Below are 27,287 nucleotides of genomic sequence, written 5' to 3'. Positions count from 1 at the left end.
TCTCATTCTGTTGCCCAGGCTGGAGTGCCGTGGCACGATCTTTGCTCACTGCAACCTCCGCTTCCTGGGTTCAAGTGATTCTCCTGCCTCAGCCTACCGAGTAGCTGGGATTACAGGTGCGTACCACCACACCCGGCTAATTTTTGTATTTTTAGTAGAGACGGGGTTTTGCCATGTTGGCCAGGCTGCTCTCGAACTCCTGACCTCAGGTGATCCACCCACCTGGACCTCCCAAAATGCTGGGATTACAGGCATAAGCCACCGCAACGGGCCTGAAATAATAATTTTAATGTCTTTATGTGGCCACATTTTGAGACCATGATGAAACAGATAAATGGAAATGCCCATACCTGAAATGAATATTTTGAAATTAAGATTCAATTTGGTGGGTGATTTCGACAGTTAGGTCCAGATTTCCCAGGTGAACTGAAGCGTACTGCTGTATTTCATAAGACTTTCCCTCAGGAGCTTCTTATATATTGAAGCTGGTGTAATTTTATTTTTATTCATGTCAGTTTGACTTAAATCTGAAACTATTTCATTATTGTCATGACCTCTGAACTCTTTGACGGGATTCACTTTTAATTAAATATAATCTGGGACAGATGTGAATATCAGTAAAACCATATTTGATTTACTCTTACCACTGGCATTATTAATTTATTTTGAATGTTTTTACAAGTAATTTGTGCATAATTTTTATTTCAAGACTCAATGACTAATTTCATTAGGATATAACTTTGTTCAGTACAAAGATAATTGTAGCAATCTGAGATTTCTTTGTTTGGCATTGGGTCCCCAGGTTCAAACTAACGAGGGGTGACAGGGTTCACACATAGTGGGAATGGAGTGAGTAGGGGAGAGAGTGTAGGAGCTGAGATCAGGGAGGTGGAGGCAAGATTATCAAGGGCCTCAAAGGCCATTGAAATTTTAGTTTTATTTTGATACAGCAATCTATTGGAAGGATTTGAGCAGGCAATTGAATAAATGAGGAATTGTGAAGTTGATTTGAACTTCTAATAAAGAAGAGAGAAAACATTTCAGAGTATAGAATTTACCACCACTAGTCTCACTCACATACCCATTTCTTTCTGAGACTTCAGTAGATGATTAAGCATTGCAAACTTAGGTGATGAATGTATAATGGGCTGTATCCGTTGTCTAAGTTACAGAATACTGATTTGGGGGGAAAATAACACTTTTCTGTCCTTAACTGAATTCAGTATTGAACAGGAATGTTCATTACACATGTGGAAAAGTAGGTGAATCAATGTATGTGGTAATATTTTTCAAAGTATATATGTTAGAGTTAAATTCTATGACCATCATTTAATAATAAGGTGATATAAAATCAATAACAAAAATATGTTTACAGGAAATTGTGAGACAACTTCAACAAGAACTGGCTGATACTATAAAAAAACAACCTATATCAGAGCCTCCACTAGAGGCTACACCATGTTATGTTAATTTAGATGAAACACAGGACTCAAAGAGGAAATCAGGTCAAATCAGAAGTCAAGTATGTATAAAATGTAACATGTCAACAGTTAGTCTATAGCTGGTTAAATAATATCAAGTGTTTTAGTATACTAATTTCAGTGAACAGCTTTCTTTTTTATTTTCATTATAATTAATTTTATTACAATTTTATTATCATTATAATGTACTTATTTCTTAACCTCTTGACTTTTATTCTGTCATTTTTTCCTCTTAAGTATGTACATATTTTTCTTATAATATTTACCTTCAGGAAAAGTTGAGAATTAGACATCATTTCTCACGAAAGTTGAGAGACTTTTTTTCTGTGAAACAGTAATTTTTAGTGATTTTTCTCTATTGCCATGGTGAGGCATACGAGATTAAATCAGAGGATAATGTTTATTTCAGAAAATTGTCTTATTTCTTGTCTTTACTTTTGTGAATGGGTACAGAATCTCTGTATATTTATTTCATGTATTTCAGGATGACTTGTACAGGAAAGACTGTTATACTGGTCTTCAAAATACAAACGTTTTAGATTAGTTTACAAACTACTTGAAATGTTAGGCATTTCCTTCCTATTTTGTTTCTTTTAAATATATTGTAAAACAGAAATATTCAGATCATGTATAGTATATAATCCAAAGTAGAGAAGTAAGAAATTTATCAAAATCCTGCCATTTGATTTTTAAAAACAACTTTATTAAGATACAATTCACCTACCATACAATTCATCTGTGTAAAGTGTACAATTCACAGTTTCTTAGTATATTCACACAGTTGTGTAACCATTGCCACCATCAATTTTAGAACATTTTTATGACCCTGAAAAGAAACTCTGCATCCCTAAGCTATCATCGACCAGTTTCCCCCTTTTTACTCAGCTCCAGGGAACCACCAGTCTCCTTTGATTGTATAGATTTGTCCATTCTGGATGTTTTCTATCAGTGGAAGCACACAATATGTGGTCTTTTGTGACTTTTTTTTTCACTTAGCATAACATTTTAAGGGTTTTCTGTGTGGTAGCAGGTATCAGTACTTAATTTCTTCTAATTGCTGAGTAATATTCCATTGTGTGAATATACCAATCATTTTACTTATCCATTCATCAATTGATGGACCATCGGGTTGTTTCCAGTTTGGACTGTTATTAACAAAGCTGCTGTGAACTTTTATGTAAAAGTGCTTGTGTTTGCATATGTTTTCATTTCTGTTGGGGTTATACTTATAAGTGGAATTGCTGGGTCATGTGTTAACTCTTTGAGGAGCTGCCAGTCTGTTTTCCAAAGTGACTGCACCATTCTACATTCTTCTCCGCATCGTGAGGGTGTTCTAATGTCTTCATACCCACGCCAAAATTTTCCATATTTTTGATTGAGAAAAGATTTCATTCTAGTAGTGCTATGTGGTACTTTATTGTGGTTTTGATTTGCATTCTTCTAATGACTAATGACTTTAAGCATCTTTTTATGTGCTTATGAACCATTTGTATATCTTCTTTGGAGAAATACCTATTCAAATCCTTTGCCCATTTTTAAATTGGTTTTTTATTTCTAAATTTTAAGAGTTGTTTTTATATCCTAGGTGTAAGTCCCTTATCAGATGCATGATTTTCAAATATTTACTTCTACTCAATGGCCTTACTCTTTGCTTTCCTGATGGTTCCTGTTCAAGTTCCAAATTTTGATCAAGTACAGTTAATCTATTTTTCCTTTTGGTGTTATGTCTAAGAAACCACTGGCAAATGCAGTCACAAAGATTTATGCCTGTGTCTTCATCTAAGAATTTTATAGTTTTAGCTCTTACATTTAGCTGTTCTATTTTGAATAAATGTTTAGATATGGCATTTGGTGAGATGATACCATTTGTTGGAAATACTATTCTTTTCTCATTTGTTTTTGAACTCTTGTTGAAAATCAATTGAACAAAAACATAAAGATTTAATTTTGGATTCTCAGTTCTAATATGCTGGTCTATGTCTATCCTTGTTCACTAACATGTCTTGCTCAATTTGTATGATATGGAGAAGCATTTTGTTACAAAATAAAGATGAGATGGTCTCACCTTCTTCATACAAACAGGCTCAAAGTAAGGTAAAGGAGAAATTTTACTTAATTTCCTTTTTTATTTTATTTTTTATTTTATTATTATTATACTTTAAGTTTTAGGGTGCATGTGCACAACATGCAGGTTTGTTACATATGTATACATGTGCCATGTTGGTGCGCTGCACCCATTAACTCGTCATTTAGCATTAGTTATATCCTTAATGCTATCCCCCCCGCCTCCCCACCCCACAACAGGCCTCAGAATGTGGTGTTCCCCTTCCTGTGTCCATGTGTTCTCATTTTTCAATTCCCACCTGTGAGTCAGAATATGCGGTGTTTGGTTTTTTGTTCTTGCAATAGTTTACTGAGAATGATGATTTCCAATTTCATCCATGTCCCTACAAAGGACATGAACTCATCATTTTTTATGGCTGCATAGGATTCCATGGTGTATATGTGCCACATTTTCTCCATCCAGTCTATCATTGTTGGACATTTGGGTTGGTTTCAAGTCTTTGCTATTGTGAATAGTGCTGCAATAAACAGACGTATGCATGTGTCTTTATAGCAGCATGATTTATAATCCTTTGGGTATACACCCAGTAATGGGATGGCTGCGTCAAATGGTATTCCTAGTTCTAGATCCCTGAGGAATCGCCACACTGACTTCCACAAGGGTTGAACTAGTTTACAGTCCCACCAACAGTGTAAAAGTGTTCCTATTTCTCCACATCCTCTCCAGCACCTGTTGTTTCCTGACTTTTTAATGATTGGCATTCTAACTGGTGTGAGATGGTATCTCATTGTGGTTTTGATTTGCATTTCTTTGATGGCCAATGATGAGCATTTTTTCATGTGTTTTTTGGCTGCATGAATGTCTTCTTTTGAGAAGTGTCTGTTCATATCCTTCGCCCACTTTTCGATGGGGTTGTTTATTTTTTCTTGTAAATTTGTTGGAGTTCATTGTGGATTCTGGATATTAGCCCTTTGTCAGATTAGCCCATTGTAGATTCTGGATATTAGCCCTTTGTCAGTAGGTTGCAAAAATTCTCTCCCATTCTGTAGGTTGCCTGTTCACTCTGATGGTAGTTTCTTTTGCTGTGCAGAAGCTCTTTAGTTTAATGAGATCCCATTTGTCAATTTTGGCTTTTGTTGCCATTGCTTTTGGTGTTTTAGACATGAAGTCCTTGCCCATGCCTATGTCCTGAATGGTATTGCCTAGGTTTTCTACTAAGGGTTTTTATGGTTTTAGGTCTAACATGTAAGTCTTTAATCCATCTTGAATTAATTTTTGTGTAAGGTGTAAGGAAGGGATCTAGTTTCAGCTTTCTACATATGGCCAGCCAGTTTTCCCAGCACCATTTATTAAATAAGGAATCCTTTCCCCATTGCTTGTTTTTGTCAGGTTTGTCAAAGATCAGATGGTTGTAGATGTGTGGTATTATTTCTGAGGCCTCTGTTCTGTTCTATTGGTCTATACCTCTGTTTTGGTACCAGTACCATGCTCTTTTGGTTACTGTAGCCTTGTAGTATAGTTTGAAATCAGGTAGCATGATGCCTCCAGCTTTGTTCTTTTGGTTTAGGATTGACTTGGCGATGCGGGCTCTTTTTTGGTTCCATATGAACTTTAAAGTAGTTTTTTCCAATTCTGTGAAGAAAGTCCTTGGTAGCTTGATGGGGAAGGCATTGAATCTATAAATTACCTTGGGCAGTATGGCCATTTTCACGATATTGATTCTTCCTACCCATGAGCATGGAATGTTCTTCCATTTGTTTGTATCCTCTTTTATTTCCTTGAGCAGTGGTTTGTAGTTCTCCTTGAAGAGGTCCTTCACGTCCCTTGTAAGTTGGATTCCTAGGTATTTTATTCTCTTTGAAGCAATTGTGAATGGGAGTTCACTCGTGATTTGGCTCTCTGTTTGTCTGTTATTGGTGTATAAGAATGCTTGTGATTTTTGCACATTGATTTTGTATCCTGAGACTTTGCTGAAGTTGCTTATCAGCTTAAGGAGATTTTGGGCTGAGATGATGGGGGTTTTCTAGATATACAGTCATGTCTTCTGCAAACAGGGACAATTTGACTTCCTCTTTTCCTAACTGAATGCCCTTTATTTCCTTCTCCTGTTTGATTGCCCTGGCCAGAACTTCCAACACTATATTGAATAGGAGTGGTGAGAGAGGGCATCCCTGTCTTGTGCCAGTTTTCAAAGGGAATGCTTCCAGTTTTTGTCCATTCAGTATGATATTGGCTGTGGGTTTGTCATAGATAGCTCTTATTATTTTGAGATACATCCCATCAATACCTAATTTATTGAGAGTTTTTAGCATGAAGGCCTGTTGAATTTTGTCAAAGGCCTTTTCTGCATCTATGGAGATAATCATGTGGTTTTTGTCTTTGGTTCTGTTTATATGCTGGATTACGTTTATTGATTTTCATATGTGGAACCAGCCTTGCATCCCAGGGATGAAGCCCACTTGATGATGGTGGATAAGATTTTTGATGTGCTGCTGGATTCAGTTTGCCAGTATTTTATTGAGGATTTTTGCATCAATGTTCATCAAGGATATGGGTCTAAAATTCTCTTTTTTTGTTGTGTCTCTGCCAGGCTTTGGTATCAGGATGATGCTGGCCTCATAAAATGAGTTAGGGAGGATTCCCTCTTTTCCTATTGATTGGAATAGTTTCAGAGGGAATGGTACCAGCTCCTCCTTGTACCTCTGGTAGAATTCGGCTGTGAATCCATCAGGTCCTGGACTTTTTTTGGTTGCTAAGCTATTAATTATTGCCTCAATTTCAGCGCCTGTTATTGGTCTATTCAGAGATTCAACTTCTTCCTGGTTTAGTCTTGGGAGGGTGTATGTGTCGAGGAATTTATCCATTTCTTCTAGATTTTCTCGTTTATTTGTGTAGAGGTGTTTATAGTATGCTCTGATGGTAGTTTGTATTTCTGTGGGATCAGTGGTGATATCCCCTTTATCATTTTTTATTGCATCTCGTTGATTCTTCTCTCTTTTCTTCTTTATTAGTCTTGCTAGTGGTCTATCAATTTTCAAAATTGATCTTTTCAAAAAACCAGCTCCTGGATTCATTGATTTTTTGAAGGGTTTTTTGTGTCTCTATTTCCTTCAGTTCTGCTCTGATCTTAGTTATTTCTTGCCTTCTGCTAGCTTTTGAATGTGTTTGCTCTTGCTTCTCTAGTTCTTTTAATTGTGATATTAGGGTGTCAATTTTAGATCTTTGCTGCTTTCTCTTGTGGGCATTTAGTGCTATAAATTTCCCTCTACACACTGCTTTGAATGTGTCCCAGAGATTCTGGTATGTTGTGTCTTTGTTCTCATTGGTTTCAAAGAACATCTTTATTTCTGCCTTCATTTTGTTATGTAACCAGTAGTCATTCAGGAGCAGGTTGTTCAGTTTCCATGTAGTTGAGCAGTTTTGAGTGAGTTTCTTAACCCTGAGTTCTAGTTTGATTGCACTGTGGTCTGAGAGATAGTTTGTTATAATTTCTGTTCTTTTACATTTGCTGAGGAGTGCTTTACTTCCAAGTATGTGGTCAATTTTGGAATAGGTGTGGTGTGGTGCTGAAAAGAATGTATATTCTGTTGATTTAGGGTGGAGAGAGTTCTGCAGAGTCTATTAGGTCTGCTTGGTGCAGAGCTGAGTTCAATTCCTGGATATCCTTGTCAACTTTCTGTCTCATTGATCTGTCTAATGTTGACAGTGGGGTGTTAAAGTCTCCCATTATTATTGTGTGGGAGTCTAAGTCTCTTTGTAGGTCACTCAGGACTTGCTTTTTGAATCTGGGTGCTCCTGTATTGGGTGCATATATATTTAGGATAGTTAGCTCCTCTTGTTGAATTGATCCCTTTACCATTATGTAATGGCCTTCTTTGTCTCTTTTGATCTTTGTTGGTTTAAAGTCTATTTTATCCGAGAGTAGGATTGCAACCCCTGCCTTTTTTTTTGCTTTCCATTTGCTTGGTAGATCTTCCTCCATCCCTTTATTTTGAGCCTATGTGTGTCTCTGCAAATGAGATGGGTTTCCTGAATACAGCACACTGATGGGTCTTGACTCTATCCAATTTGCCAGTCTGTGTCTTTTAATTGGAGCATTTAGTCCATTTACATTTAAAGTTAATATTGTTATGTGTGAATTTGATCCTGTCATTATGATGTTAGCTGGTTATTTTGCTCGTTATTGATGCAGTTTCTTCCTAGCCTTGATGGTCTTTACAATTTGGCATGTTTTTGCAGTGGCTGGTACCGATTGTTCCTTTCCATGTTTAGCACTTCCTTCAGGAGCTCTTTTAGGGCAGGCCTGGTGACAAAATCTCTCAGCATTTGCTTGTCTGTAAAGGATTTTATTTCTCCTTCACTTATGAAGCTTCGTTTGGCTGGATATGAAATTCTGCATTGAAAATTCGTTTCTTTAAGAATGTTGAATATTGGCCCCTACTCTCTTCTGGCTTGTAGAGTTTCTGCCGAGAGATCAGCTCCTAGTCTGATGGGCTTCCCTTTGTGGGTAACCCGACCTTTCTCTCTGGCTGCCCTTAATATTTTTTCCTTCATTTCAACTTTGGTGAATCTGACAATTATGTGTCTTGGAGTTGCTCTTCTCGAGGAGTATCTTTGTGGCATTCTCTGTATTTCCTGAATTTGAATGTTGGCCTGCCTTGTTAGATTGGGGAAGTTCTCCTGGATAATATCCTGCAGAGTGTTTTCCAACTTGGTTCTATTCTCCCCGTCACTTTCAGGTACACCAATCAGATGTAGATTTAGTCTTTTCACATAGTCCCATATTTCTTGGAGGCTTTGTTCATTTCTTTTTATTCTTTTTTCTCTGAACATCTCTTCTCACTTCATTTCATTCATTTCGTCTTCCATTGCTGATACCCTTTCTTCCAGTTGATCGCATCAGCTACTGAGGCTTGTGCATGCGTCACGTAGTTCTCATGCCGTGGTTTTCAGCTCCATCAGGTCCTTTAAGGACTTCTCTGCATTGGTTATTCTAGTTAGCCTTTCATGTAATTTTTTTCAAGGTTTTTAACTTCTTTGCCATTGGTTCAAACTTCCTCCTTTAGCTCAGAGTAGTTTGATCTTCTGAAGCCTTCTTCTCTCAACTTGTCGAAGTCATTCTCCATCCAGCTTTGTTCCATTGCTGATGAGGAGCTGCATTCCTTTGGAGGAGAGGTGCTCTGATTTTTAGAGTTTCCAGCTTTTCTGCTCTGTTTTTTCCCCCCATCTTTGTGGTTTTATCTACGTTTGGTCTTTGATGATGGTGACGTACAGATGGGTTTTTGGTGTGGATGTGCTTTCTGTTTGTTAGTTTTCCTTCTAAGAGTCAGGACCCTCAGCTGCAGGTCTGCTGGAGTTTGCTGGAGGTCCACTCCAGACCCTGTTTGCCTGGGTATCAGCAGCGGTGGCTGCAGAACAGTGGATATTGGTGAACCGCAAATGCTGGTGCCTGATCGTTCCTCTGGAAGTTTTATCTCAGAGGAGTACCTGGCCGTGTGAGGTGTCAGTCCGCCCCTACTGGGGGGTGCCTCCCAGTTAGGCTACTCAGGGGTCAGGGACCCACTTGAGGAGGCAGTCTGCCTGTTCTCAGATCTCAAGCTGCATGCTGGGAGAACCACTACTGTCTTCAAAGCTGTCAGACAGGGACATTTAAGTCTGCAGAGGTTTCTGCTGCCTTTTGTTTGTCTGTGCCCTGCCCCCATATGTGGAGCCTACAGAGGCAGGCAGGTCTCCTTGAGCTGTAGTGGGCTCCACCAAGTTTTAGCTTCCCAGCTGCTTTGTTTACCTACTCAAGCCTCGGCAGTGGCGGGCGCCCCTCCCCCAGCCTTGCTGCTGCCTTGCAGTTTCATCTCAGACTGCTGTGCTAGCAATGAGTGAGGCTCCGTGGTCCTAGGACCCTCTGAGCCAGGTGCGGGATATAATCTCCTGGTGTGCCATTTGTTAAGCCCGTTGGAAAAGCGCAGTATTCGGGTGGGAGTGACCGGATTTTCCACGTGCCGTCTGTCACCCCTTTCTTTGACTAGGAAAGGGAATTCCCTGACCCCTTGTGCTTCCTGGGTGAGGCGATGCCTCGCCTTGCTTCGGCTCCTGCACAGTGCGCTGCACCCACTGTCCTGCACCCACTGTCTGGCACTCCCCAGTGAGATGAACCCGGTACCTCAGCTGGAAATGCAGAAATCACCCATCTTCTGTGTCACTTACATTGGGAGCTGTAGACTGGAGCTGTTCCTATTCGGCCATCTTGGCTCCCGTAAGTTATTATTTCTTGATGTCTCTTTGTTTAAATCAAATTTTCTGTTTATTTTTTCCTAACAAATTACCCAAAGTTGAGTCCTTGAAAACAACATTTATTTAGTTCAGCCATCTGTGGCTGGGGAAAACTTTGGCCAGGACTGCTTGTCTCCATTCCCCTGAGCTTCACTTGGGATAAATCAGAGGTTGGAGGACTGGAATCCTCTGAAGGCTTGTTCCCTAACTGTCTGGTTGTTCATGTTGGCCATTGACTGAAACTTTAGTTGGGGCAGGCAGCTGAAATACCTTCATTGGAACTCTTAGGCTATCTTTGTGGCCTGAGCTTCCTCACAACATGGGGGCTAAGTTCCAAGGACAAGCAGTGTGAGGTAGAGGGCCTTTTCTAACTTAATATTGGAAGGCATGTGGTATCACTTTTACCACATTTCTTCATTAGAGGCAAGTCAGTAGGGTTGGCCCACAGTCTACTTCTTTATAGGATAAATTTTTTCTTCTATTTTTATTATTTATCTATTTATGTATATTAGAAATTGGATCTCACTATGTTACTCAGGCTGGCCTTAAACTCCTGAGCTCAAGGGATCCTCCTGCTTCAGCCTCCCAAATTGCTGTGACTACAGGCATGTTACACCATGCCTGGCTTTCTTTTATATTCTGTGGTTATGTATATTTGTACATATTTATAGGATACACAGTAATATTTTGATATATGTAAACAATGTATAATCATCAAATCAGGTTAATTATTATATCAAGCACTTCAACCATTTACCATTCTTTTTTTTATGAACATTCATAATCCTCTCTTCTAGCTTTCAAAAAAATACAATAAATCATAGTTAATCATATTCACCCTACAATGTCACAGAACACTAGAGTTCATTCTATCTAGTGATAATTTCTTATCCATTAACCAACCTCACCCCATCCCCCACTCCCCTTCATTTCCCAGACTCTAATGTCCACAATTCTGTTCTCTACCACCAGGACTCATTTTTAAAAAAAATTTAGCTCCCACATGAGTGAGAACATACAGCATTTGTTCTTCTGTGCCTGACTTATTCTACTTAATAATGTCCTCTAAGGTCTTCTGTGTGGCTGAGAATGATATAATTTTATTCTATTTTATGGCTGAATAGTCTTCCATTGTGTACAGATACCACATTTTCTTTATGCATTCATCTGTTGATAAACATTTAGGTGGATTCCATATCTTAGTAATTATAAATAGTGATACAATAAAAATGGCAGTGCTGGTATTTCTTTGATACATTTATTTTCTTTCTTTTTGATAAATACTCAGTAGTGGGATTGTTGGATTGTTTTATAGTTCTATTTTTAGTTTTTAAGAAACCTCCATACTGTTTTCCTTAATGGCTATACTAATTTACATTCCCTCCATCAGTGCATAAGAGTTTCCTTTTTCTGCAACCTCACCAGCATTTTTTACTTTCTGTCTTTTTGATAGTAGCCATTCTAACTGTAGTGAGATGATATCTCATTGCAGATTTATTTCATTTCCTGATGATTACTGATGTTGAGCATTTTTTCATATATTTATTGGCCATTTGTACATCTTCTTTTGAAAAATGTCTATTCAGATCCTTTGCCCACTTTTTAATCAGATTATTAATTTTGTTTTTGCTGTTGTGTTGTTTGAGCTCCTTATATAGTCTGAATATTAGACCTTTGTCAGATGAATGGATTGCAAATATTTTCTTCCATTCTACAGGTTGTCTCTTCACTCTGTTGGTTGTTTCCTTTGCTATGAAGAAACTTTAATTTTAATATAGTCTCATTGGTCTGTTTTTTCCTGTGTTTTTGATGTTTTAGTCATCACAGCTTTGCCTAGACCAAGGTACTGAAGCATTTCTGCTATGTTCTCTTCTAGTAGTTTTATAATTTTGGTTCTTAGATTGTCTTTAATCCATTTAGAGTAGATTTCTGTATATGGAGAACTATAAGGATCTACTTTCATTCTTCTGCCTACAGATATCCAGGGTTCCCAGCCTTATTTGTTGATGAGAATGTTCTTTCCCCCATGGATGTTCTTGACATTTTATCAAAAATCAGATGGCTGCAAATATGTGGATTAATTTCTGGGTTCTCTATTCTTTCTGTTGGTCTTTGTATTTGTTTTTATACCAAAACCTTGTGTTTTGGTTACTGTATCCTTGAAATATAATTTGAAGTCAGGTAGACTGATGCCTCCAGCTTTTTTTTCCCTCAGGATTGGTTTGGCTAGTGTGGCTCTTTTTTGGTTCCATGAGTTTTAGAGTCATTTTTCCTAATGCTGTGAAAAAACGATGTTGGTAGCTTTATAGGAATAGTGTGGATTGAATTTGTAGATTGCATTGGGCAGTATAAGCATTTTGATGATACTCATTCTTCCAGTCCATGAGCATGGATTTTTTTCATTTGTTTGTTTAATTTCTGATTTCTTTTGGTGTTGTGTATAGTTCTTCTTGTAGAAATCTTTCATTTATTTGGTCAGATGCATTTCCTGGTATTTTATATTTTTGTGGCTATTTATAAATGGGATTGTGTTCTTGATTTGGCTTTCACCTTAAACATTATTGTTGTATAGAAATGCTGCTAATATTTGCATGTTGATTTTGTAACTAGAAGCTTTACTGAAATTGCTGTCAGATCTAGGAGCGTTTTGACAGTCTTTAGGGTTGTCTAGGTGTACAATCATATCATCTGAAAAGAGAGATAGTTTGACTTCTTCAGTTCTTACTTGGATGCCTTTAATTCCTTTCTCTTGCCTGATTGCCCTGGCTAGGACTTCTAGTACGATGTTGAATAGGAATGGAGAGAGTGGGCATCTTTTTCTTGTTCCAGTTCTGAAGGAAAATGGTTCCAAGGTTAGCCCATCGAGTATGATGTTGGCTGTGTGTTTGTCATAGGTGGCTCTCATTATTTTCAGGTATGTTACTTTGATGCCTAATTTGTTGAATGTTTTGATCATGAAGGAATATTGCGAGTCTACTGAAAGTTTTTCCTGCATCTGTTGGGACGATCATGTGGTTTTTAAGAATTCTGTTTATGTGGTGAATCACATTTATTACTTTGTATATGTTGAACCAACTTTGCATCCCAGGAATAAAGCCTGTTAGATTGTAAAAAAGTGAATTTTGGGTCAGGCACGGTGGCTCTCACCTGTAATCCCAGCACTTTGGGAGGCCGAGGTGGGTGGATCACGAGGTCAGGAGATCAAGACCATCCTGGCTAACACAGTGAAACCCCGTCTCTACTAAAAATACAAAAAGTTAGCCGGGCATGGTGGTGGACACCTGTAGTCCCAGCTACTTGGGAGGCTGAGGCAGGAGAATGGTTTGAACCCGGGAGGCAGAGCTTACAGTGAGCTGAGATCACGCCACTGCACTCCAGCCTGGGTGACAGAGCGAGACTCCGTCTCAAAAAAAAAAAAAAAAAAAAAGTGAATTTTTGATGTGTTGCAGGATTTGGTTTGTTAATGTTTTGTTGAGAATTTTTGTGTCTATGTTCATCAGAGATATTGGCCTGCAGTTTTCTTTTTTCACTGCATCTCTTTCAGCTTTTAATATCAAGATGATGCTGTATTCATAGAATGAGTTAGGGAGGAGTCTCTCAAACTCGATACTTTGGAATAGTTTCGGTAGGATTGGTAATAGATCTTCTTTGTATGTCTGGTAGAATTTGGCTCTGAATCCATCAGGTTCAGGGTTTTTCTTTGGTTACTAGGTTTCTAAATTATTGATTCCATTTCAGAACTTGTTATTGTCTGTTAAGGATTTTAATTTCATCTTGGTTCAATCTTAGGAGGTTTTGTATTTCTGGGAATTTATCCATTTCCTCTAGATTTCCTAGTTTCTGTGCATAGAGGTGTTCATAATAGTCTTTGATGAGATTTTGTATTTCTGTGGGATCCATTGTAATGCCATCTTTGGCATTTCTGATTGTGCTTATTTGAATCTTCTCTATTTTTTCTTTGTTAATGTAGCTAGCTAGTTATCGATCTCATTTATCCTTTCAAAGGACAAACTTTTGGTTTTGTTGATTACTTGTAAGGATTTTTGTGTCACAAATTTATTCAGTTCTGCTCTGGTTTTAGTTATTTCTTTACTTCTGCTAGCTTTGAGGTTATTTGGTTTTTGTTTTGCTAGTTCTGGTAGGTGCGATTTTAAGTTGTTAATTTGAGACCTTTCTAGCTTCTTGATGTCTGCATTTAGTGCTATAAACTTTTTTTTTTTACCAAGATAATCTACTATCTTTTTATTTTATATCCATTCTATGACTGGATCTTCAAAATTACATATATATTTTTAATTTTCTTTTTATTATTATTATTATTATACTTTAGGTTTTATGGTACATGTGTGCAATGTGCAGGTAAGTTACATAGGTATACATGTGCCATGCTGGTGCGCTGCACCCACTAACTCGTCATCTAGCATTAGGTATATCTCCCAGTGCTATCCCTCCCCCCTCCCTCCACCTCACAACAGTCCCCAGACTGTGATGTTCCCCTTCCTGTGTCCATGTGTTCTCATTGTTCAATTCCCACCTATGAGTGAGAATATGCAGTGTTTGGTTTTTTGTTCTTGCGATAGTTTACTGAGAATGATGATTTCCAATTTCATCCATGTCCCTACAAAGGACATGAACTCATCATTTTTTATGGCTACATAGTATTCCATGGTGTATATGTGCCACATTTTCTTTTTTTTTGTTTTCTTTTTTATTTATTTATTTATTTATTTATTTCAGTTTTCTTATAAAACTTTTATTATTATTATTATTATTATTATACTTTAGGTTTTATGGTACATGTGCACAATGTGCAGGTAAGTTACATATGTATACATGTGCCATGCTGGTGTGCTGCACCCACTAACTCGTCATCTAGCATTAGGTATATCTCCCAATGCTATCCCTCCCCCCTCCCCCCACCTCACAACAGTCCCCGAAGTGTGATGTTCCCCTTCCTGTGTCCATGTGTTCTCATTGTTCAATTCCCACCTATGAGTGAGAATATGCGGTGTTTGGTTTTTTGTTCTTGCGATAGTTTACTGAGAATGATGATTTCCAGTTTCATCCATGTCCCTACAAAGGACATGAACTCATCATTTTTTATGGCTGCATAATATTCCATGGTGTATATGTGCCACATTTTCTTAATCCAGTCTATCATTGTTGGACATTTGGGTTGGTTTCAAGTCTTTGCTATTGTGAATAATGCCGCAATAAACATACGTGTGCATGTGTCTTTATAGCAGCATGATTTATAGTCGTTTGGGTATATACCCAGTAATGGGATGGCTGGGTCGAATGGAATTTCTAGTTCTAGATCCCTGAGGAATCGCCACACTGACTTCCACAAGGGTTGAACTAGTTTACAGTCCCACCAACAGTGTAAAAGTGTTCCTATTTCTCCACATCCTCTCCAGCACCTGTTGTTTCCTGACTTTTTAATGATTGGCATTCTAACTGGTGTGAGATGGTATCTCATTGTGGTTTTGATTTGCATTTCTCTGATGGCCAGTGATGGTGAGCATTTTTTCATGTGTTTTTTGGCTGCATAAATGTCTTCTTTTGAGAAGTGTCTGTTCATGTCCTTTGTCCACTTTTTGATGGGGTTGTTTGTTTTTTTCTTGTAAATTTGTTGGAGTTCATTGTAGATTCTGGATATTAGCCCTTTGTCAGATGAGTAGGTTGCGAAATTTTTCTCCCATTTTGTAGGTTGCCTGTTCACTCTGATGGTAGTTTCCTTTGCTGTGCAGAAGCTCTTTAGTTTAATTAGATTCCAGTTGTCAATTTTGGCTTTTGTTACCAGTGCTTTTGGTGTTTTAGACATGAAGTCCTTGCCCATGCCTATGTCCTGAATGGTAATGCCTAGGTTTTCTTCTAGGGTTTTTATGGTTTTAGGTCTAACATTTAAGTCTTTAATCCATCTTGAATTGATTTTTGTATAAGGTGTAAGGAAGGGATCCAGTTTCAGCTTTCTACGTATGGCTAGCCAGTTTTCCCAGCACCATTTATTAAATAGGGAATCCTTTCCCCATTTCTTGTTTTTGTCAGGTTTGTCAAAGATCAGATAGTTGTAGATATGTGGCATTATTTCTGACGGCTCTGTTCTGTTCCACTGGTCTATATCTCTGTTTTGGTACCAGTACCATGCTGTTTTGGTTACTATAGCCTTGTAGTATAGTTTGAAGTCAGGTAGTGTGATGCCTCCAGCTTTGTTCTTTTGGCTTAGGATTGACTTGGTGATGTGGGCTCTTTTTTGGTTCCATATGAACTTTAAAGTAGTTTTTTCCAATTCTGTGAAGAAAGTCATTGGTAGCTTGATGGGGATGGCATTGAATCTGTAAATTACCTTGGGAAGGATGGCCATTTTCACGATATTGATTCTTCCTACCCATGAGCATGGAATGTTCTTCCATTTGTTTGTATCCTCTTTTATTTCCTTGAGCAGTGGTTTGTAGTTCTCCTTGAAGAGGTCCTTCACATCCCTTGTAAGTTGGATTCCTAGGTATTTTATTCTCTTTGAAGCAATTGTGAATGGGAGTTCACTCATGATTTGGCTCTCTGTTTGTCTGTTATTGATGTATAAGAATGCTTGTGATTTTTGTACATTGATTTTGTATCCTGAGACTTTGCTGAAGTTGCTTATCAGCTTAAGGAGATTTTGGGCTGAGACAGTGGGGTTTTCTAGATGTACAATCATGTCATCTGCAAACAGGGACAATTTGACTTCCTCTTTTCCTAACTGAATACCCTTGATTTCCTTCTCCTGCCTAATTGCCCTGGCCAGAACTTCCAACACTATGTTGAATAGAAGTGGTGAGAGAGGGCTTCCCTGTCTTGTGCCAGTTTTCAAAGGGAATGCTTCCAGTTTTTGCCCATTCAGTATGATATTGGCTGTGGGTTTGTCATAGATAGCTCTTATTATTTTGAGATACATCCCATCAATACCTAATTTATTGAGAGTTTTTAGCATGAAGGGTTGTTGAATTTTTTCAAAGGCTTTTTCTGCATCTGTTGAGATAATCATGTGGTTTTTGTCTTTGGTTCTGTTTATATGCTGGATTACATTTATTGATTTGTGTATATTGAACCAGCCTTGCATCCCAGGGATGAAGCCCAGTTGATCATGGTGGATAAGCTTTTTGATGTGCTGCTGGATTCTGTTTGCCTGTATTTTATTGAGGATTTTTGCATCAATGTTCGTCAAGGATATGGGTCTAAAATTCTCTTTTTTTGTTGTGTCTCTGCCAGGCTTTGGTATCAGGATGATGCTGGCCTCATAAAATGAGTTAGGGAGGATTCCCTCTTTTTCTATTGATTGGAATAGTTTCAGAAGGAATGGTACCAGCTCCTCCTTGTACCTCTGGTAGAATTCGGCTGTGAACCCATCTGGTCCTGGACTTTTTTTGGTTGGTAAGCTATTGATTATTGCCACAATTTCAGCTCCTGTTATTGGTCTATTCAGAGATTCAACTTCTTCCTGGTTTAGTCTTGGGAGGGTGTATGTGTTGAGGAATTTATCCATTCTTCTAGATTTTCTAGTTTATTTGCATAGAGGTGTTTGTAATATTCTCTGATGGCAGTTTGTGTTTCTGTGGGATCGGTGGTGATATCCCCTTTATCATTTTTTATTGCATCTATTTGATTCTTCTCTCTTTTTTTCTTTATTAGTCTTGCTAGCGGTCTATCAATTTTGTTGATCCTTTCAAAAAACCAGCTCCTGGATTCATTAATTTTTTGAAGGGTTTTTTGTGTCTCTATTTCCTTCAGTTCTGCTGTGATTTTAGTTATTTCTTGCCTTCTGCTAGCTTTTGAATGTGTTTGCTCTTGCTTTTCTAGTTCTTTTAATTGTGATGTTAGGGTGTCAATTTTGGATGTTTCCTGCTTTCTCTTGTGGGCATTTAGTACTATAAATTTCCCTCTACACACTGCTTTGAATGCATCCCAGAGATTCTGGTATGTTGTGTCTTTGTTCTCATTGGTTTCAAAGAACATCTTTATTTCTGCCTTCATTTCGTTATGTACCCAGTAGTCATTCAGGAGCAGGGTGTTCAGTTTTCATGTAGTTGAGCAGTTTTGAGTGAGATTCTTAATCCTGAGTTCTAGCTTGATTGCACTGTGATCTGAGAGATAGTTTGTTATAATTTCTGTTCTTTTACATTTATTGAGGAGAGCTTTACTTCCAAGTATGTGGTCAATTTTGGAATAGGTGTGGTGTGGTGCTGAAAAAAATGTATATTCTGTTGATTTGGGGTGGAGAGTTCTGTAGATGTCTATTAGGTCTGCTTGGTGCAGAGCTGAGTTCAATTCCTGGATATCCTTGTTGACTTTCTGTCTCGTTGATCTGTCTAATGTTGACAGTGGGGTGTTAAAGTCTCCCATTATTAATGTGTGGGAGTCTAAGTCTCTTTGTAGGTCACTCAGGACTTGCTTTATGAATCTGGGTGCTCCTGTATTGGGTGCATATATATTTAGGATAGTTAGCTCTTCTTGTTGAATTAATCCCTTTACCATTATGTAATGGCCTTCTTTGTCTCTTTTGATCTTTGTTGGTTTAAAATCTGTTTTATCAGAGACTAGGATTGCAACCCCTGCCTTTTTTTGTTTTCCATTTGCTTGGTAGATCTTCCTCCATCCTTTTATTTTGAGCCTATGTGTGTCTCTGCACGTGAGATGGGTTTCCTGAATACAGCACACTGATGGGTCTTGACTCTTTATCCAATTTGCCAGTCTGTGTCTTTTCATTGGAGCATTTAGTCCATTTACATTTAAAGTTAATATCGTTATGTGTGAATTTGATCCTGTCATTATGATGTTAGCTGGTTATTTTGCTCATTCGTTGATGCAGTCTCTTCCTAGTCTCAATGGTCTTTACATTTTGGCATGATTTTGCAGTGGCTAGTACCAGTTGTGCCTTTCCATGTTTAGCGCTTCCTTCAGGAGCTCTTTTAGGGCAGGCCTGGTGGTGACAAAATCTCTCAGCATTTGCTTGTCTGTAAAGGATTTTATTTCTCCTTCACTTATGAAGCTTAGTTTGGCTGGATATGAAATTCTGGGTTGAAAATTATTTTCTTTAAGAATGTTGAATATTGGCCCCCACTCTCTTCTGGCTTGTAGGGTTTCTGCCAAGAGATCTGCTGTTAGTCTGATGGGCTTCCCTTTGATGGTAACCCGGCCTTTCTCTCTGGCTGCCCTTAACATTTTTTCCTTCATTTCAACTTTGGTGAATCTGACAATTATGTGTCTTGGAGTTGCTCTTCTAGAGGAGTATCTTTGTGGCGTTCTCTGTATTTCCTGAATCTGAATGTTGGCCTGCCTTACTAGATTGGGGAAGTTCTCCTGGATAATATCCTGCAGAGTGTTTTCCAACTTGTTTCCATTCTCCCCGTCACTTTCAGGTACACCAGTCAGACGTAGATTTGGTCTTTTCACATAGTCCCACATTTCTTGGAGGCTTTGCTCGTTTCTTTTTATTCTTTTTTCTCTAAACTTCCCTTCTCGCTTCATTTCATTCATTTCATCTTCCAGGTCTGACACCCTTTCTTTCATTTGATCGCATCGGCTCCTGAGGCTTCTGCATTCTTCACGTAGTTCTCGAGCCTTGGTTTTCAGCTCCATCAGCTCCTTTAAGCACTTCTCTGTATTGGTTATTCTAGTTATACATTCTTCTAAATTTTTTTCAAAGTTTTCAACTTCTTTGCCTTTGGTTTGAATATCCTCCCGTAGCTTGGAGTAATTTGATCGTCTGATGCCTTCTTCTCTCAGCTCGTCAAAGTCATTCTCCGTCCAGCTTTGTTCCGTTGCTGGTGAGGAACTGTGTTCCTTTGGAGGAGGAGAGGTACTCTGCTTTTTAGAGTTTCCAGTTTTTCTGCTCTGTTTTTTCCCCATCTTTGTGGTTTTATCTACTTTTGGTCTTTGATGATGGTGATGTACAGATGGGTTTTTGGTGTGGATGTCCTTTCTGTTAGTTTTCCTTCTAACAGACAGGACCTTCAGCTGCAGGTCTGTTGGAGTACCTGGCCAGCCGTGTGAGGTGTCAGTCTGCCCCTGCTGGGTGGTGCCTCCCAGTTAGGCTGCTCTGGGGTCAGGGGTCAGGGACCCACTTGAGGAGGCAGTCTGCCCGTTCTCAGATCTCCAGCTGCGTGCTGGGAGAACCACTGCTCTCCTCAAAGCTGTCAGACGGGACATTTAAGTCTGCAGAGGTTACTGCTGTCTTTTTGTTTGTCTGTGCCCTGCCCCCAGAGGTGGAGCCTACAGAGGCAGGCAGGCCTCCTTGAGCTGTGGTGGGCTCCACCCAGTTCAAGCTTCCAGGCTGCTTTGTTTACCTAAGCGAGCCTGGGCAATGGCGGGCGCCCCACCCCCAGCCTCGCTGCCGCCTTGCAGTTTGATCTCAGACTGCTGTGCTAGCAATCAGCGAGACTCCGTGGGCGTAGGACCCTCTGAGCCAGGTGCGGGCTATAATCTCCTGGGGCACCATTTCGTAAGCCCGTCGGAAAAGCACAGTATTTGGGTGGGAGTGGCCCGATTTTCCAGGTGCCGTCTGTCACCCCTGGAAAGGGAACTCCCTGACCCCTTGCGCTTCCTGAGTGAGGCAATGCCTTGCCCCTGCTTCGGCTGGCGCACGGTGCACTCACCCACTGACCTGCGCCCACTGTCTGGCACTCTGTAGTGAGATGAACATGGTACCTCAGATGGAAATGCAGAAATCACCCGTCTTCTGCGTCGCTCACGCTGGGAGCTGTAGACCGGAGCTGTTCCTATTCGGCCATCTTGGCTCCTCCCCAACAACCTTTTTCTTAGTAATGGTTTTGCTGTATCCCAGAAATTTTGGCATGTTCTCTCTCTGTTTTTATTTATTTTCAAGAGTTTTTAATGTTTGTCTTTATTTTGTTGTTCACCCAAAAGTCATTCAGGAGCAAGTTGTTTAATTTTCATATAATTATGTGACATTGAGAGAAATTTTTGGTATGGATTTCTGTTTTTATTCCACTAGGGTCTGAGATTATGCTTGGTATACTTTCAGTTTTTAAAAAATGTATTGAGAGTTGCTTTATGGCTGAGCATGTGGTCGATCTCAGAGTGTGTTCCCTGTGCACACAGAAGAAAGTACATTCTGTGGTTGTTGGGTGGAGGATTCTGTAAGTGTCAATGAAGTTCAATAGGTGAAATGTCAAATTTAATTCTAGAATGTCTTTGTTACTTTTCTGTGTCAGCGATTTGTCTAATTCTGCCAATGAGGTGTTGAAATTTTTAACTATAATTGGGTGGCTAACTAAGTCTTTTCATAGATCTAGAAGTACTTGTTTTAGAAATCCCATGCTCCAAGGTTGGGTGCCTATATATTTAAAAATATTTATGCCTTCTTGTTGAATTGAGTTCTTTTATCATTGTGTATCATTCTTTATCGTCTTCTTCTTTGTCCTTTTTAAAAACTGTTGTTGGTTTAAAATGTGTTAATCTGATATAAGAATAATGATCCCTGATTTTTTGTTTTCTGTGTGCATGATAGATCTTAGTTTATGCCTTTACTTTGAATCTATGGGTGTAATTATATGTGAGTTGGGCCTTTTGAAGACAGCAGATGGTTGATTCTTGATTTTCTTTAATCCAGCTTGCTATTCTGTGCCTTCTAAGTGGGGTATTTAGATAATTTTATCCAAGGCTAATATTTATATGTCAGATTTTTATCCTGCCAGGATGTTGTTATCTGGTTGCTTTGTAGTCTCCAATGTGTATTTGTTTATAAGTTCTGTGAGCTATGTACTTATGTGTGTTTCTGTGGTTGCAGGTATTGTTCTTTCATGTCCATGTTTAGAACTCCCTCAAGGATCTCTTGTAGGGCTGGCTGGTCTAATGGTATTAAATTCCCTTAGCATTTGCTTGTCTGGAAAAGATTTTTTTCTCTTTCACTTATGAAGTTTAGTTTGACAGGATATAAAATTTGGGGTTTGAATTTATTTAAGGATGCTAAAATAGGCCAACACTCTTCTGGCTTGTAAAGTTTTGCTGACAAGTCTGCTGTTAGCCTGATGGGGTTCCCTTTGTATGTGATCTGACCCTTTTCTCTAGCTGCCATAAGACTTTCACATTGACTTTTGGATGCTTTTCACTATGTGTCTTTGGAATGACCATCTTGTATAGTATCTTATCACTGAATTTCTTGAATTTGCATGTCAGCTTCTCTAATGAGATTGGGGAAAGTTTTGTGGACTATATTCTAAAATGTGTTTTCCAAATTACTTACTCTTTCTCCACAATGCCAATGAGTCATAGATTTAGTATCTTTATGTGATCCCATATTTCTCAGAGGTTTTTTTCACTTTAAAAAATTCTGTTTTCTTTATTTTCATCTGACTGGGTTGATTCATAGGACGAGACATCAAGTTCTACAATTTCTTCCTCTGCTTGGTCTAGTCTGTTGTTGAGGCTTCCAACTGTATTTTGAAATTCTTAGAGTGAGTTGTTCAATCCCAGAAGCCCAGTTTTCTTCATTCTTAAAATGGCTATGTCATCTTTCCACTCTTGAATTATTTTTCTGGCTTCCTTGGTTAGATTTCAACTTTCCCTTGGATCTCATTGTGCTTCCTTACCATCCAGATTCTGGATTCTTAAGACTATCATTTCAGCATTTCAATCTGGTTAGGATCAATTGCTGAGGAGCTAGTGTGATCCTCTGAGGGTTAGAAAACACAATGACTTTTTGAATTGCTGGACTTCTTTCACAGATGCTTTCTCATCTGAGAGGGCTAGTGTTTATTTATCTTTTTGAAATTTCTGTCATTTGGATATGACTTCTGGTTTCTATATTCCTATTCTTCCCTTGAGTGTTTGACTGTTGTGTATGTTGGAACAGTTCATTTGTTTAGTTTCTGTGTTCTTTCAGAAGGCCAAGGATCTTTATGAATTTCTTTCTTTCTTTTCCTTTTCTTTTCTTTTTTTTTTGAGATGAAGTTTTGTTCTTGTCACCCGGGGTGGAGTGCAGTGGTGTGATCTCAGCTCACTGCAACATCTGCCTGCTGTGTTCAAGTGATTCTCCTGCCTCAGCTTCCCAAGTCGCTGGGATTCAGGTGCCTGCCACTACACCAGGCTATTTTTTTTTTTTTTAGAAAAGATGAAGTTTCACCATATTGGCCAGGCTGGTCTCGAACTCCTGACCTCAGGTGATCCACCTGCCTTGGTCTCCCAACATGCTGGGATTATAGGTGTGAGCCACCGCACCTGGCCTCTATGGATTTCTTAGTTGTGGCTAGTTTCCTGCATTGGTTTTCATAGGCTAACTGTGTTTAGGGAATTAATTTTGTTTGGTGGTGTAATTCTGGCTTCAATCCCATAGATGGTGCTTTGGAGTAAGGGCTGGTGGATAGGCTCTTACTCGGCTGCATAACTCTTGTATATCAGTGTGTTTGGAGCAGGCCTCTGAGGAGGGGGAAGCAGTTGGCAGGGAGGCAAGAAATGCCTTTCTCACAAAGTTTGTTCCCAAGCCTTCAGAGAATCCCCTTCAATCACTGGTGCTATACTCCCTCTTTCTTAGGGCCAAAGAAGTCCCTGGACAGCTGCACAGCCCCCATCTTTAAGGCCAGGGGTGTCCAATCTTATGGCTTCTCAGGACCACATAGGAAGAAGAAGAATTGTCTTGGGCCACACATAAAACACACTAACACTAACGATAGCTGATGAGCTAAAAAAAAATTGCAAAAAAAATCTCATAATGTTTCAAGAAAATTTACAAATGTGTGTTGGGCCACGTTCAAAGTCTTCCTGGTCTGCATGCAGCCCATGGGCCCAGGACAAGCTTGCTTTAGGGGCAGCCTGAGCCAAAGGTTAGTCCTCCAAATCTCCAGGGACCTGCTGATTCCCTGTGCTTGGAAGAGTCTGAATGGGATATGGGGTATGTCTGCAGGTGTCTGTGCATGCTGTGGGTCAAGGGTGAAGGTCCCCTGGGCAGGGTGGGTGGTGCCATGGGTGTGCAGCTGGTGTGGTACCCACAGCCTGGAGTTTTTTGCTCAGCAGTTGGCTTTGAGGACCATACAACTCATGCTCCCCTGACCAGGTTTTCTGTGATGTGTGCTTTTAGGTAAGGCCTGACCAGCTAGTTTTGTCCCAAGCCTTTTAAACCCAAATCTTTCACCTGATATGTGTTCCAGGCCATAGGTTTCCCTTGGATGGAGTCTGTGGCCATCCAACAGGCTATGCTTTTCCCAGACCAGTCTTGCAGAAGGAGGCACACCCAGCTCCCATGCCAGCACATGAATCTGTGCCTCACTCTTCTCAGTGTTCTGAGAGTGGGGGTGCCACCCCGACTTGAGCTCAGGCCACAGATACCAGCTGCATACTGCTTAACTGTGCACTCAAACCCTGGGAAGTTGGGATGGGTCTCATAGCTATATTCTCTGGTACCTCAGGGTCAAGCATTGGCTGTACTGGAGTGGGAAAACTGCTTTCAGGCTGCCAGAAAAACACTCAGGTGGGGCAGTGGAGGCTTTGCTATGTGTACACCCTTGAGGGAGCAACCAGGCAGGAGCCGGGGAAAGGACCGGCAAACAAGGGAGTGTGCAAATCAGATGCGCTCCAGGCCCTTGGGAAAGGCAGCCCTGCTCTCTCCTGGTCAGGCTGTCAGCAGGGGCTAAAGTGACTCAGAAAGATGGAGATCCTTGGTGGATGGGTGCCTAGTTTCATATTTTCCTGCAGCTGCCTCATGCATGAAACCTTTGGGCTCCATGCATGTTCAAGCTCTGCCTCTCCCTACTCTCCTGGCAGTTCCCCCTGCCAATTCAAATGTCTGTGTGATCTCTTGTACCTAGGATCTCAGAGGTCCCTGGCAGGATTGTGTGACCCCTAGTTCCTTCACTCTGTCCTGCCTTAGGTCCAATTCTGGACGAACAGCTGGTCCTGGTGATTGGTGACTCCATCTGGCTTCCTAGCTTCCTTCCTCTTCAAACTCAGTGTCTGCATTGCCTCTCTGTTGACTTTGAGTGCTTTTTCCCCCAAAATCTGGTCAAGTGTGATGGTTTACTCAATATTTTGTTTTCTCTCTGTGGAAGAGGTGTTTCTGGCTGCATCTGGTTGGTCATCTTTTTCCCCAGTTAAAAATGTAATTGATATTTTGATATGGTTTGGCTCTTGTGTCCCAACCCTAATCTCATCTCAAATTATAATCCACATGTGTGGAGGAAGAGACCTGTAATCCCCACATGTCAAGGGAGGGATGTGATTGGATCATGGGGACAGTTTCCCCCATGCTGTTCTCATGATAGTGAGTAAGTTCTCACGAGATCTGATGGTTTTATAAGGGGCTCTTCCCCCTTCACTTTCTCCTCTCTCTCCTGCCACCATGTAAGATGTGCCTACTTCCCCTTCTGCTGTGATTGTAAGTTTCCTGAGGCCTCCCCAGCTATGCAGAACTGTGAGTCAATTAAACCTCTTTTTAAAGACATTTTACCCAGTCTTGGGTAGTATCTTTATAGCAGTGTGAAAATAGACTAATATGTATTTTAATAGTGATCATATTTAACCTGTAGACTCCTTCAGGTAGTATTTTAACAATATTAATTATTTAAATTCATGAGCATGGGATATATTTCCATTTGTTTTTGTCCTCTACCATTTCTTTCATCAGTGTTTCATAGTTTTCTTGCAGGGGAGCTCTATTACTTCCTTGGTTAAATTTGTTCCTGAGTAGTATTTTATTATTTTTTAGCAATCATAAGTGGTATTGATTTCTAGTTTTATTCCATTGTGTTTGAGAAGATACTTGATATGATTTTAAGTTTTTAAAATTTGCTAAGACTTGTTTTCTGGCCTAATATATGGTCTATCCTGGGGAATGTTCTATGTGCCGATGAGAAGAATGTGTATTCTGTAGCCAGTTGATGAAATGTTCTAAGAGTTTGTTTGAGGAGTCTAGGTTTTTTATATATAGGATCAGGTCATGTACAAAGAGAAATTTCAATTTTTCTTTCCCAATTTAGATGCCCTTCATTTTTTTTCACCCAGTTGCTCTGGCTAGGACTTCTAATACTGTGTTGAATATGAGTGCTGAATGTGGGTATCCTTGTCTTATGCCAGTTCTTAGAGGAAAGACTTTCAGCTTTTCCTCTTTCAGTGTAATGTTAGCTGTGGTTTTGCCATATATGGCCTTTATTGTGTTGAAATATGTTCCTTCTATGCCTAATTTGTTGGAGTTTTCATCATAAAAATTCATTAATTAGAGTCTTATTTTCAAGTCTCCTTCTCAGAGTGATTTATTAGCTTAGGTCTGGATAATTTAATATGGTGTCCCTAAAACTTTTTTAGAAATTATGGGGAATGACAAAGGGTGTGAGGGGGCAAGAGACTTTGTACTAAGAAGTAACTTAGAGTGTGGTGGCACACGCCGGTAATCCCAACACTTTGGGAGGCCGAGGTGGGTGGATCACAAGGTCAGGAGTTCGAGACCAGCCTGGCCAACATGGTAAAATCCTGTCTCTATTAAAAATACAAAAAATTAGCTGGGCATGGTGTCAGTTGTCTGTAATCCCAGATACTTGGGAAGCTGAGGCAGGAGAATCGCTTGAACCCAGGAGGCGGAGGTTGCAGTGAGCTGAGACCATGCCACTGCCCTCCAGCCTGGGCAACAACAGCGAGACTCCACCTCAAAACAACAACAACAACAACAACAACAACAACAACAACAACAAAAAGAGAAGTGACTTGGAGCAATTTTAAAGAGGAAATACATTAAACAATCAGGGAAATGAAAGCCTACTGTCACGTAAAAATGTTGTGTGGCAAAGATGATGTGTGTAAAACATATATTTTTGTGATTCCTGGTGGTTTTAAATTTGTTTTTGATTTTCTAAGTAATTCAAGGATTCATGTTTTAAGAATCTACTGCAGTATAGATAACATTTTATTGCAACTGAATGTATTTCAAAAATGATTAGTTTTATGTTAGACTATTCTGTCTTCTTTCTTCATTATCAAACCATATTATTTTACTTTTGCAGCCTGATCTTACAGAAGCAGTGGAAACTGCATCTTCAGAAGGTCTACATGTGGATGCAGAGGTTGAAGTTCTTCAACAGGCATTATTATATATGAAAACAATGCAAGAGAAACATGAAACACTACAGAAGGATCAGGAGAAGCTGGAAGAAGAACTAGGAAACCTCAAAAGTCACATGGAAATGAATATGTTAGAATGTGGTCAATTGGAACACTATAAACAGGAGGTTGAAGAAAGAGCAAGGCAGGAGATAGCAGAACAATTAGAAAACGTTGGTCTACTTTTACAGGTTAGTTTATTATCAATAAGGTGCCTTCATTCATTTCAGTGCAAATTATATTTGGGATACATACATTGTATGTGTTTTCTCTACTTCTCTTATAGCAATTTGTTTGGTAGATTTCTAGAAGGAAGGTGGTATCTGTTTCTGTCTTTAAATATTTCACTTGCCATCATTATTGTAACTAAATTGATCTTCCATAATAATGATTCT

At 39.4% G+C, this 27,287-nt stretch overlaps 1 protein-coding gene across 1 annotated transcript in view; it reads left to right on the top strand.

Moving 5' to 3' along the window:
• Window positions 1-27,287, top strand: part of LOC112129374 (coiled-coil domain-containing protein 144A) — a 99,111-nt gene that overhangs the window by 62,236 nt on the left and 9,588 nt on the right. The window contains exons 14-15 of the mRNA XM_024233341.2: window positions 1,376-1,522; window positions 26,796-27,083. Of these exons, the coding sequence (XP_024089109.2) occupies window positions 1,376-1,522; window positions 26,796-27,083 (435 nt within the window). The remainder of the gene's footprint in view (window positions 1-1,375; window positions 1,523-26,795; window positions 27,084-27,287) is intronic.

This window comes from Pongo abelii, chromosome 18 (genome assembly GCF_028885655.2).
Source record: "Pongo abelii isolate AG06213 chromosome 18, NHGRI_mPonAbe1-v2.0_pri, whole genome shotgun sequence".
NCBI classification, from domain to species: Eukaryota; Metazoa; Chordata; class Mammalia; order Primates; family Hominidae; genus Pongo; species Pongo abelii.
This window is presented reverse-complemented; position numbering and strand designations above follow the sequence as displayed.